The sequence below is a fragment of the Dendropsophus ebraccatus genome, chromosome 5, assembly GCF_027789765.1.
Source record: "Dendropsophus ebraccatus isolate aDenEbr1 chromosome 5, aDenEbr1.pat, whole genome shotgun sequence".
NCBI lineage: Eukaryota > Metazoa > Chordata > Amphibia > Anura > Hylidae > Dendropsophus > Dendropsophus ebraccatus.
Genome location: NC_091458.1, coordinates 69,365,552 through 69,378,793, shown reverse-complemented (window position 1 = coordinate 69,378,793; position 13,242 = coordinate 69,365,552). Strand labels below are relative to the sequence as shown.

The following is a 13,242-nucleotide window of genomic DNA, read 5'->3' as shown; positions in this document are numbered from 1 at the left end:
TCTCTGTCTCAGGACAGAGATGTCTACTGCAGCTAGACAAAAAATGCAGTGAGTTTGGGAGTGAAGTGCTTTACCGAGCGCATCTCCCATCTCATTTTTGAGATCCGTGTGGGGGAAGGGGCTAAACACTTAAACCTGGTTTGTCTGTGCCTGTGGCCATTTAAGAGTTATACCATAAAGGTATTGTATTAACATGAAGTGGAATGTAGTACAGACTTTAATGTAGTTATGTCTGTGTGTGTTTTTTTCAAATAAAGTTTTGTGAAAATCACTGCATATCTATCTATCTTTTATTAGAAGTTAAATCTCCCCTTTTCATGTCCATTAGATTGCCTTTGAAGGATTTCGTTTTGTAATGTTCACAATAGCACCAGCAGTGTCAAAGGTTCACTTTTTACATTTTCTGTGAAACAAGCTCAGGTCATGCTACCAGACTCTGGGGTGGAGACATAGCTGTGGAACTGACATTACTGACACAACTTCTGTATGAAAATAATGAAAAAGCTTACACTTATGGCATGACTGTGATTGTTTCAGTGGAAATCATAGTGTGGCAGCAGCAACCTCTCAGCAACTCGCTCATATGAGCACCTCCCATGTAGCGTAGGGTTTCTTCATAATAGTATATTGTTACATATGGGCTCAACACCCCTGAAAGCCAGTTTATTGATTATTCTTACTCTCCCCCCTTTTCTGCTGTGCTCGGAGGTAAGCTCTATTTCTCATTCTGTCTCTGTCTGCATTCTGCAAACTTTTGATTCCCATCTCACACAATCCTAGTGGTCCAGGTTGGCTCATGTCTACATTATTGTAAACCAGGCTGTAATTAATCATTTATAACCGTAGATGCTAAAAGTGAGTAAAAAGTCTGCTCAATCACTTGCATTTTGGTAATACGCAAGAAATAAAAGCTCTTCTGAGTGAGATTGCCTTCTGTAAACTTCCCATAAAATATTAATGCCATTCAGAGTTTGGAAATTACAGGCTGCAGAACCGGAGCACAAATGCTGTAACTAGCCAGGTTTTGAATGTAAATGATTTATTTTACAGAAAGACTATTATTATAACTTCTAAGTAGACTGCATCTGCTGGAGAAAAGCACACCCATATGCTCATTCCTGCCTCAGCTTAAAAATAGCAGATGGTAAAACATTACGCTGTATTTCAAAAGTCAAACAGGAGACTATTTTTTGCTTTTCTCATAGTAAGATTTACAGCGCTTTCCACGTTTGATAACACTGTGCTGACATTTTACCTATGCCAGTAAACCTAACTTGTGCACTCCTGTATGGCCAGGATTAGGCATATAAGTGGGATGTCAGTAAAAGAGTGATGTGATTCTGTTCTGACACTGAATATAGTGACTCTTCATATAGACACATTGTAAAGCTGTCTCTAATAACATACAGAAGAAAAGTAGCTGTGTGGGCTATTGGTATGGAATCTAATAGTTTAGCATTGACTTAAGGCCCTATTCCTCCAACAGATCTGACGACAGATTATCTGCCAAAGATTTGAAGCCAAACCCAGGAGTGGATTTGAAAAGAGGAGGAGAACAGGTCTTTCCTATATGACCTGTTCTCTGACCAGTCTGTTCCTGGGTTTGGCTTCAAATCTTTGTCAGATAATCTGTCGTCAGATCTGTTGGTGGAATAGGGCCTTAACCTGGCGTATATTGCAATTTCTGGTTCAATGTTTTTATTAGTTTTTTTTAAGAACAAATTACAAAAGAGAAAGTCTACAAGCACTGACTTTAGTGCCAACAGTATAGATAACATGTTTAGAAACAACAGTAATAACATTAGGTATATTACATTAATATAAAATTGTGGTAACATACATTCAGCATGGTAGAATTACGTTAGGTGTAGCACCTCCTGAGCAAATTAGTGTAAAGTATACTGGTTTGTCAGTAAAGATAATATACAATGTAAAGAGAGAAAAATAATATATTGTAATGTAAATTTCCTCAAAGCCCATATGTGAGCTGCTCATTGTGTGTGTGTACAGTATGATGATTCCATCCATGAACCGCATTTGCGTATAAAAGGTTGTGTGGAGCCAGCGCCATATGCTAAAACCTTTTCAAAATGGAAAGATGAGTTTACTACTGTTATATACTCATTTTCCGGAGGGAGGGTGCAAGTTTTCCAGTATCTGGCTAACACTATTTTTGCATGTATGAATAGTAGACAAGCTAATGGTCGGATTGTGGGAGGAATAGAGTGGGCATCCAAGAAAAGAAGGATCATGTGGGGCCCCAGGGGCAGCTGTACCTGTCGTACTCTATTAATGATATTAATACATGAGTCCCGATACTGTTTCACTACAGGGCACTGCCAAAGTAGATGGAAGAGCGTGCCACGGTTGCCACAATTTTTCCAGCATTTGTCTGATGTTCCTGGGTAGATATGTGCCAGTTTTGTGGGTGTGTAGTACCATTGCTAGATGGTTTTTATAGCAGATTTTATATATGGGTGCTACATGTGAAGGTTTTCTCCTCCCTTATTCCTGTATATTGCAATTTCTATGCTTGCACCCTCTTCGCAATACTAGTAATATTACATACTTTGAATGTAGTATTATATCATTTGGGTTCAAACTGTATTTTTGCTGTCTGTTTAACATATTCATGTTTTTTGGGGAAAAAAAGTATGGTAAAAACGTATGCAGTTGTATGCCAGCCATTAGGATCTGTTTTCCATTGTTTTTCTTCTAAATTAATGTAAGTCAATCTTTTGCTAATACATTGGTATAATAAACATATTACTTTGTAATCTAATGCTGCTTTTACACGGAAAGATTATTGTTTGAATTTTCGCAATAATGATTGCAATTGAGCGGTAATTGTTCCGTGTAAACACAGCAAGCGATCAAGCGATGAGCGAGAAATCGTTAGCTTTGATCTTTTAACATGTTCTCAAATCGTCGTTCTCTAAAAACACGAAGATCGCTTTGTGTAAACAGTCTTTCAAAGATTCACCCTATGTTAAAGATGGGCTTAAGCGATCTTAAAAATGATCGCAGTAACGATTTTTCTTACGAATTTTCTAACGATTTTTCTAACAATTTATTCGTCTAAATGCTGATCGTTATAAAAACAAAATTGTTGTTTCAAAATCGTTAAACGATTGATTGGGAGAATAATCGCTTTGTGTAAACGCTGCATAATTTATATATATTCCCAATGCCCTGAGCTAGCGCTTATATATAGTTCATGGAAGGAAGCTGCCCAACATTGTTGTTGGACAGCCTCTCAAACACCACACGTCGGGCAGCTTCCTTGAGGCTATGACCTCTCACTATGCTAGAAGCAAAATAGGCAATCGGGCACTGCAATTGTGTTGGGCAGTAAAATGGGGAAACAAATTCTGCTCAAAATGCGATTGGGAACTGCTGGGATTACAGCCCAGCCAGTTTAAAAAAAAGTTAGACTTTATTTCATTCTTTGTTGTAGGGCGTTATACAGCTCCCAATGACTGTAAATAGGAACATTTTCAGTATTTAGTGTAATGTGACTTTTGCTATGCTATATAACCACCATGGCCTTTTATATAGACAGGCCTGGCCTTTTATAAGCCATACGTAACCTAAAGAAACTTTTCTTATAATATATGACGCTTGAACTTTCTTGCATATTACAGTGGGAAGGATAGAACATATTTTAAGTCACTTTGCAGCTCTCCTTGCTAGGGTTTTTTTTTTGCCTTGCTATTATTCATCCTATTCCCTGAAATAAGCAACTTGAAAACTTAGTGAAGTTCGGACCCATTTGATTTATCCAGTTATCTCACCGTGATAATCCAGAGGTCAAACAACCCCCAATGGGACTGAAGCTTAGTTTTCTCATTTTAGGGCCAGTTCACTTGGAGTAAAACTGGCGAATCCCTCTAGCCTCCGTGTCATACTGTCAGTCTATGGAGGGCTTGCGCGCCTCCTCTCTCCACACCTCTCTGTTCGGAAGAATTGACATGGAGAGAGAAGGCGCCAGTATGACACGGAGGCTGTGGGATTCCGCGGCAGAGAATTCCGCCGCCGAATTTCGCCAGTTTTACTCCGTGTGAATTGGCCCTTAGAGGGAAAAATCCCTCTTGCCTGCATATATGGCACTCTGAATATTCCCTGGATCATTGTTGGTGTCAATGGTGACAACTTCCTAAGGCAAAGTTTTCCAGAGACTCAATACTCCTACAGTAAAGAATAATAAAACCTATTCTCTTGCTTCTACATCTCCTTGGGAAACCAAATGTGCCTGGTGCAGCTGCTATACCTGGGCTATAACACAAGTTTTCCTCTACACCAAGACTTTTCTTATGCTGAGCCCAAATTAGTTTCTAGCTACAGTATATACAATATATAGTGAAAACATCATTTATGAATATAAATAGGTTGTGTAAATGTGTTTTCTTTGATTCAGTCCTGTCCCAATGTGATATGCAGCATATAAGATGGTTGCCTGGTCCCACTCATCTGTGTAGGGCGGTTGCAGTCATGTATTGAGACATGTTAGGGAAAAAGAGATGCTTATTTTAGTCAGCCAGACACCAGTTATTTGTCTTTATTGCTCCATTTATTAAGGGGTAATAAAAGTGTGCAATAAAAATCTTACAGCTTCATCTACTTTTAAGTTTAGTTTTAATCAATCCATTTTACTAGTGAATGGAAAAACGATAGAGGTTGTGACCAAGTGCAATTGATCATGGCTTTAGGGAAAGTAGAGTTTTTCTAAAAAGACATCTTGTGTGCTTTCTTTATGTTAATAAATAATACTTCTAAATGCTGTTAGCCTGTGTAAAAAGAGCCTTTTTTCTTATGAAATGGACTTCACCGGCAGATGCATTTAGTGGTAAGTCATGGAGCAGAGGCTTTCTGGAATCATGTATAAGCAATAAGCACTGAGCAGGACGTTCCTGGGAAAGTTACTGAGAAAGCCTCTAATACAGTTACACTCGATTCTCTCTATATCTCTACAATGGAACTTACCATTAGTATATATAAAACTGGGTTCCATAGCCATATAGCTTTGTATATCAAGAGATAGTTTTTGGTAGGTATTTGCTCAGTTTCTTAAATTGTAACAAATGTGATTTAAGCATTGAATAAATTAATTGTTTTAGTGCATTGCTCATCAGTCATGTCATTATATCATCATACTATGAACATAATGTGCCATCTGTGCATAATTGTGAGGGCCATGTATGATTTAATGTGTTGATATTCCCTGATGAGGCTAACCCACTGATGTATGGAGTCCTGAAAGCTGTTATTGGTCTGAAAGCTGTTATTAGTCTAAATTATATTTGACTTCATTAACAGATTGAATAAAATACATTGACTAAGTGCAAAAAAAACCCCTGTTTAGTGTGGTGAAGTTTGGGAGGTGGCTAACCACTCTGTGTCATGTACAGTGTAATACCATGGCTGACTAACAACTGATAATTGCATCTATTTTTCTCTGATACCCAAGTACAGTGAAAAGAGAAGTCTGGTCAGGGGCATAATTTCTAACAGCAGGGGGGGACATAAAAAAACTATAGCAACTCAGCTCTCCCCGTACTGGATCGCTGCTTCGGGATCTCCACCAGAGCCAACATCACGACCCAGCTCATGGACTAGTCGCTCAGCCAGTCAGTGACTGGAGTGGGACACCGATGCAGTCACTGATTGGCTGAATGGGCTGTCCATCAGCCAGAACGGACATTCTTCCCTGAGTAGTGACATCATCACAATTTGGGGGAAAATGCCTTCCGGCTGGGCTTTCAGGACCGGTCAGACTGCTCCTCGCGGGCACAGGGAGAGGTAAGCAAAGGTTCAAAGGTTGCTTGTTATTTTCTCCCCTGTTGCCTGTAAGATTTTTGACAGGGCCAAACTTTAAAGCGACTCTATTCCCACAATCTGACCCCTCCCCCCAAACCCCTTGTACCTTCATATAGCTGCTTTTAATCCAAGATCTGTTCTGGGGTCCGTTCGGCAGGTGATGCAGATATTGTCCTAAAAAACAACTTTTAAACTTGCAGCCCTGTGTCAAAATGGCGTGGCCTAGAGTGTCTATGTTTTAGGATTCGGACATCCCTTCTTCTCTACTTCCCGTCCTCTTCACCATTAGGAATGCCCCTTGAACAATTTCTCCTATTCATCACTTGTCTGAACACTGCACATGTGTTGGATCTTTAACTCCTTAACGATGCATGATGGGTATACCCGTCATGTGGCCGTTAAGGGGAAGCGGAGAGGGCTCCCGGCGTGAACCCTCTCTGCAGCCCGCGGTCCCCGGTTGCTATGTGGCGGCTAATTAACTAATCAAATGCAGCTGTCAAAGCTGACAGCTGCATTTGAATACTCTATGTGGCCCCTGTCCCTGGTGCCTAGTGGGGGATATCCCCCCTGGGGGAGATCCGTTCTAATGAGCCATCCGGGGCTCAGCATCGGAATGACGCTGATCCCAGCTCGGTAATCCATGTAGATGGTCTGCAGCAGACCATTATAATAGAGCACAGATCTGATGGATCATTGCTCTATTATATACACAGCATTGATCTCAATGGGAGATCAATGCTGTGTATATAGGAGTCCCCCTGAGGGCTTCTAATTACTGTATGTGAAAAAAGAATAAAGTGTTTTTATTAATAAATAACCCCCTCCCCTAATAAATAAATAAACAAACATGTTTGGTATCGCTGCGTGCGTAATCGCCCGTAATATTAATTTATTTAATTCATGATCCCCCACGGTAAACGGCGTAAGCGCCAAAAAATTTAGCAAAATTGTGCATTTTTTGGTCGCATCAAATCCAGAAAAATTGTCATAAAAAGCGATCAAAAAGTCGCATATGCGCAATCAAGGTACAGATATAAAGTACAGATCATAGCGCAAAAAATGACACCTCATACAGCCCCATAGACCAAAGGATAAAAGCGCTATAAACATGGGAATAGTGCGATTTTAAGGAACGTTTATTTTCTGTAAAAGGTTTTATCTTTTTACAAGCCATCAATTAATATAAAAGTTATACAAGTTGCATATCGTTTTAATCGTACCAACTTGAGGAACATATATTTCCAGTTTTTCTATAGGACACACGGCGTAAAAACGAAGCCCTCCCAAACAAAAAGAATTGCGTTTTTTTTTTTCAATTTCACTGCGCATATAATTTCTTTCTGGTTTCTCAGCATATTTTATGCAAAAATTCAGCCTGTCATTGCAAAGTACAATTAGTGACCCAAAAAATAAGGGCTTATGTAGGTCTGTAGGTGTAAAAATGCAACTGCTATGGCCTTATATACTCAAGGAGGAAAAAACGAAAACGCAAAAACAAAAATTAGCCCGAGGCACCTGTGCAGTGTGCATGACAAGTGATGAATAGGAAAAATCTTGCCTGGGGGTGTTCCTGATGATGAGGAGGGACGGAGAGGCGGTGGAAGCCTAGGGCAAAGGCAATCTAGGCCCTGCCAATTTGACACAATGCTGCAGTTTAAAAGTTGTTTTTTAGGACAATAACGGCATCACCTGCCGAACGGATCCCAGGACAGATCTTGGATTAAAAGCAGCTATCCAACGATACAAGCGGTTTTGGGGGGGTCAGATTGTAGGTACCCACCCTATACAGCAAGCTTAAAGTGTAGCTGTCATTTAAATTTTTATTGCAGAAATAAATAGTTAGTGAAGAAACTCTGTAATAGGTTTTATTAGGCAAAAAAGCTTCTTTCTGTACTCAAAAAGCTGTTTCACAGTTCCCCCCTCACTTCTTATATGCTCATTATCAAGCAAAGCCTTTTTCATTACAGAGGAGCAAAGTGAAGACTGGTTCGCTAAGTCTATTATAATCTATGGAGGGGGGAGGGGTTGAGGTGGATGAGTGAGCAGAAAGAGGACATAGCCAGCTTGTGCAGTTTGCAGACTCTTTGGACACATAAAATGCTAGATTCACAGGTCAGAAAGGTCAGTACTTATCTGAGAGCTTGGGGAGAAAAGATTGCAGGGTGTAGTGTTTTGCAGGGCTGCCTTTTCTCCTCTCTTTGCTCACTCAGTCCCCTTGACCCCTCGCCTCTCTATAGAGCATAATGGACACAGAAATGCTGCTCCTGAAGTGATGGGGGAGGTAGGAAAACAGCTTTTTGACAACAGAAGGGAACCCTTTGCTTAATAAAACATATTAAAGAGTTTCTTAAAATCGCTTGTACTATTGATATTTATTGATTTTTGAAAAATAACATTTAAAAGACAGTTATGCTTTAAAATTTACTTGTCTGTTTCAATGAGTGTCTTTTGAGGAACATTTTGTTTGAAAACACTTTTGTGTAAATAACACCTAGAAACCCAAACAGAACTGCTTTATAAATAACGGGGACATTTTCTACTTTTGTCACCCACCTAAGGGCCCATAATACCTCATAATAAAGTGGGGCTAATTTACTTGTCTGTTTAGCAGACCTCGAAAGGTGCATGGCTTTCTCCCGACAGGTAATGTCAGAGGAGAGAAGGGTCAGGTGTGATTTTTTTTTTTAGTTTTTTTTGTTTTTGACGGCCGATTCTATTGCCCTATTGTTCTTGGAGGGATATGCTGGCACCGTAAGCAGTCTGGTGGTGGCTTACCTACCTTGCCCCATTGGGAACACATGAATGTCTAAAGTCAAGACATTTGTCTGACAGTTTTTGAAAGTGCATGGCCAGCTTTATTCTATGAGTGTAAGAAGTTTTATTTTATTAGCCTACCTGGCTTAACAGCAGAGCAAGCAGGGAAGCATCTAGTTACAGCATCCAACCAGTAAAAAGCAAAGCAGGGTTTACTGCTAGCATATGTTACCAGCCACTAAACGGCTGGTGTGTTCTGGTTATTCTGTTCTGTTATCATCATTGTACATGGTGCTCACGTTAGAGTATGTATGTACATTGCATCCTTACAGTTCCTTATTACAGAGAGATAGATACTCTATGTACCACCATATCTTTGTGTTACTCTTGCCTAAAGACTTCTAGAAGAGAATATCTCTGATATACAGCACATCTTTAATGTAGCATTCTTTTTATACAATGCCTAAAGTGAAAAATTCTCTTCATGGATGTAAGGATATATTTATGGTCCTATAGTTCTATTGGTGCCGCATTCATGACCATTTCATGAGCACATATGTTTAAATATATATATATATATATATATATATATATATATATATATGGGAAATGTATCAACAAAAAGTTCCACATTTTGGCACATCTATAAAATTTGCAATACTTTTCACAGATGTCATTTTGGGGGGGCAAGAAACTTAGTGTGAGGGTTGGGGCATCAAGTTGACCAAAAGATTTACTATAATTTATTCCAGAAATTAGTATTAAGTATAGTGGAAATCTCCAGTTCTTGGGAAACTACACTGTTGGTGCACTATGGAATTATAAATGATTGTGAGTGCACAACCTGCTTCAAATAGACACACTTTGCATTAAATGGGTATTTCCATGTCAAGATGTTATCCCCTATCCACAGTATAGGGATAACAAGCTGATCTGACTGCTAGGACCCCCTAGTGATAACTAAAATGGAAAACAAATTGTGGTTGGACCCCTACTGATCAGCTTGTTATCCACAATAATAACATCTTGAGATGGAAATACCATAAGGAACACCAGTTTTAATGAATTCCCCCCATAAACTTACATGGATATGTTCACAGTTTATTGCCGCTTCCTTTTTTCCCCTCTTTTTAAAGATCCAACTGCTGTCTGTGTCTTTTGATTTAGCATTGCTTGCGGATATTGTTATTTGCATGGATGCTCTGCTTAATTTATAAACAGCAGTTGTCTGTCCTGTCACTCTCAGAAAGAAAGAAGCTTTAGAACCACTATAACTCACGGCATATCATATTTTTGGGGAAAGGCAATAACCAACTGCATGCATTTCATCTATTTAATTGGCGTTAAACTGATTAAATCTCTTGTGTTTTCCATTGCAGGCGGATCACCTTATATAGCAATGAAAATAAATGAAGCAAAGGACTTACTGGAGTCTAGTGCAAAACAATGACATAAGAAAGATGAATAATTAATTTGTATTAAGCTCTTTGCTGCCAGGAAAGATAGCAGCCAGCCTGTGCCTGCGTACCTGTTAGAAAAGTTTTTGTTCCACATTCATTTTATAAATGTAATTTACACAGTTCATAAACATGTATATTTAATGAAAAAAAGCATCCACCCTTTATTTTAATATAAAGAATATATTGCAACGGGAAAAGTACTTGACAGAATGCCAGTGACACCAATACCCTTTCTGCATTATGTGAATGCATAGTACATTTGTATATATGGACTAAATTAGATGTTTCTCCAGAAGCTGGATGTTTTTCATCCTATTTTTGAGTATTTGCCCAGGCAAATAGACTTTGCTGTAACCTTGGCAAGCTCACAAGAGCTGGAGCTGTAGAAACTTCATCACATTCTGTGCCTAGATCCCAGCTGTTCTTATAAGGGGCCATCAGCCGGCTTCACAATCATCTCTCTCTTTGGACCATCGTCTTCATACATTGGATGCAGAGCACGTCCATGCAATGTGGAAAAAAATAAATATGTAATAAAATGTTGTAGTCGCTGCCAGCTTCTCCCTGCAATCAATGGCTACTGGCTGAATAGAATGAAAAAACTCGCAAGCATCCACCGCCACAAACTAATTCAACAGGAGGGGAGAGAAATCTATTTGTTTTATTTAAAGGAAAATGTCAGAGCTGGCAATTATATAAAATGTAAATTGTATGTGTAGCACATTAGAAATGACATTTTATGGGACTCATCAAGGACCCCCCCGAGCTTTAATAAGCCGTAGGTTCAAAAGATCAGTCTATGCGAGTGGGCAGAGAGACAATGCCTGGCTTCATTATGAATTTTCAGCTCTGGCTGTGAGCTGAGAGATGCATAATATTCAAGCACAAATTAAAGAACAGACCTACTGTGTTAATGGAATATGTATTGGTGAGCGGCAGTACCTTTATTATCTAGATTGTGTTGTGAGGTCAATGAGCCATGTGATATATTGTGCGTGTAGTGACCTATAACCGTAAGCATTCTACAATAGGAGTTCCCTATAGAAAGCTTAAATGTTATGTTTCCTGCCATTTTATTCCAATCTTCTAATTTACCAATTTGTTTTTCAGTTCATTTTTTCCATGGCAAATTACCTTTTACCACTTATCCTTTTCTTTAAAAAAAAAACAAAAAAAAAACAGATCTCATTACAACTCAGCACGGAGACAGCTACTTTTGTGGTCTGGAGAGTAGTTTAACATTTTGTCTAAATAATATTCCCAGGTCTGGCTTGGATCACAGCTTGTTCAGACTTTGGTCGCTAATATATATGCACTGGCTAGAAAGGATGTCTTCCACCCCCATCCCCCCCCCCCCCCCCCCCCCGGCTCTCACCCACTCGCTGCTGACACGTGTAACAGCGCCGGCAACAAATGGAGAACTAACAGCGCTCGTTTGCTCCTCAACATCGCCCCATGTAATAGGGGCTTTAGTCTAGACAATGGACTGACTGTGGTCACTAGTAAACTAACTTCAGGCCATTAAAGGGGTATTCCACTTAAGAAAATGTAACCCTGTTGAATTCCTACGCTTAATCTAAGCTTGTTTGTAATAGGTTTCTATTACATGAATTGGGCCATTTGTCTGCCCAAAACATGCTGGCCTACATCCTGAAGCTGCTGAAAATTCTCACTTCGTGGTCCACTTGGTCCAGTTTCTGGTGTCCAATTCTCTATCCTCCCCCTCCCTTTTGAGACCAAAGTCACATGATTTGTGTCTTCTGTTGCCAGGCGAGCAGTAACACCTCATCTGTAACCCCACCCACCCACCACTGGCATCACACCAATCAGTGAGCACCTCTCCAAGGAGAGGGAAAGCAACAAAGCAATGACAGCCTCCTAAGCAGTATAGGGAAAATGAAACAGTTGTTTCAACTACCTCTCTTTCTAATCTATCTATGTAGATTGATAGATATTTTGTTTACAGTGTAGAGCAGAAGCAGATTGAACCAGGGTTGGGAAGATACCACAAGATGAGGTGGATATTTGGCAGTTGCAATGCATGCTGGGAGATTCCCAAATAGCTAGTTAGACAGGAGATGGCACAAAATACTCAGAGGGACTTGGTGATTAGGTGCAGCTAGGTTTGGCAGCATTTTATTATTTAGCTCTTGGGTGGAATACTCCTTTTAAGAGTAATCTGTCAGATCCAGAGCTTTCAAGGAAAAATGCAATATTATTGCAAAGACACAGGCATCATTTGTTTTATTTCCCTATCACATGTCTGCCTGTTTATACAGCTCTGTACCTGGTACAGACCGGACAAATTTCCTTTAAGGTAAAATAGTGCTCTACAGCATATGTTGGCATACATTTTTGCCTGATGTACAGTATACAGGCATCACAGAGCACAAACTAGAGTGTCCAGTAAGTTGAATGATGTGCGTTACTGTGCAAAAGTTGTAGGCAGATACAAACAAAAATGCTGTAAAGTAAAAATGCTTTTAAAAATGAAAATGTTAATAGTTATTTTTTTCAACTAACAAAATGCAAAGTGAATGAACAGAAGAGAAATCTAAATCACGTCAATATTTAGTGTGACCACATCAGTTCACTTGGTACACTTGGACACAGTTTTTGAGGGTACTTGGCTGGGAGGTTGTTCCAGACATTTTGGAGATTTAATCACAGATCTTCTACAGATGTCAGCTTGCTCCAGTCCTTCTGCCTCTTCGTATAAACTTAGACAGACTTGGACATTGAGATTAGGGTTCTGTGGGGGATATACCATTACTTCCAGGACTTGTTCTTTTTGCCGAAGATAGTTCTTTAGACGTTGGCTGTATGTTTGACTGTATGTATATTCTGCTAAATAAATTATGGGAGGTATTTTACTTTGCAGGGTTTTTTTTTTATACTTTTCTAAAACTACATTGAAACCTTGGATTACAAGTAACTTTGTTTGACAGTGTTTTGCAAGACAAGCTAACAAAGAGGGCTTTCTACTCCTTACAGTATTAGAATGAGCTTGCAGGGGTGCTTGTATTTAGAAAACTTACTCATTTACCGAGTTACTAGTTTTTAAAAACAACTGTTCCAGGCAGACAGCACAAGTACCAGCTGGTACCAGCATTAGCAGGTTTGTAGCCACCTGGGGAGTTGTGTGTGGATGGAGAGTTAACTTTTTACTGATACAGTGTTCTTATGCTGGAAGATCTAGCCAGGACCCATG

The 13,242-nt window shown here is 39.5% G+C and overlaps 1 protein-coding gene across 1 annotated transcript in view; it reads left to right on the top strand.

Moving 5' to 3' along the window:
• DNAJC15 (DnaJ heat shock protein family (Hsp40) member C15) overlaps nucleotides 1-12,891 on the top strand; it is a 43,717-nt gene extending 30,826 nt beyond the window's left edge. The window contains exon 6 of the mRNA XM_069972305.1: nucleotides 9,951-12,891. Within this exon, the coding sequence (XP_069828406.1) occupies nucleotides 9,951-10,021 (71 nt within the window). The 3' untranslated portion in view covers nucleotides 10,022-12,891. The remainder of the gene's footprint in view (nucleotides 1-9,950) is intronic.
• Nucleotides 12,892-13,242: the final 351 nt, after the last annotated feature.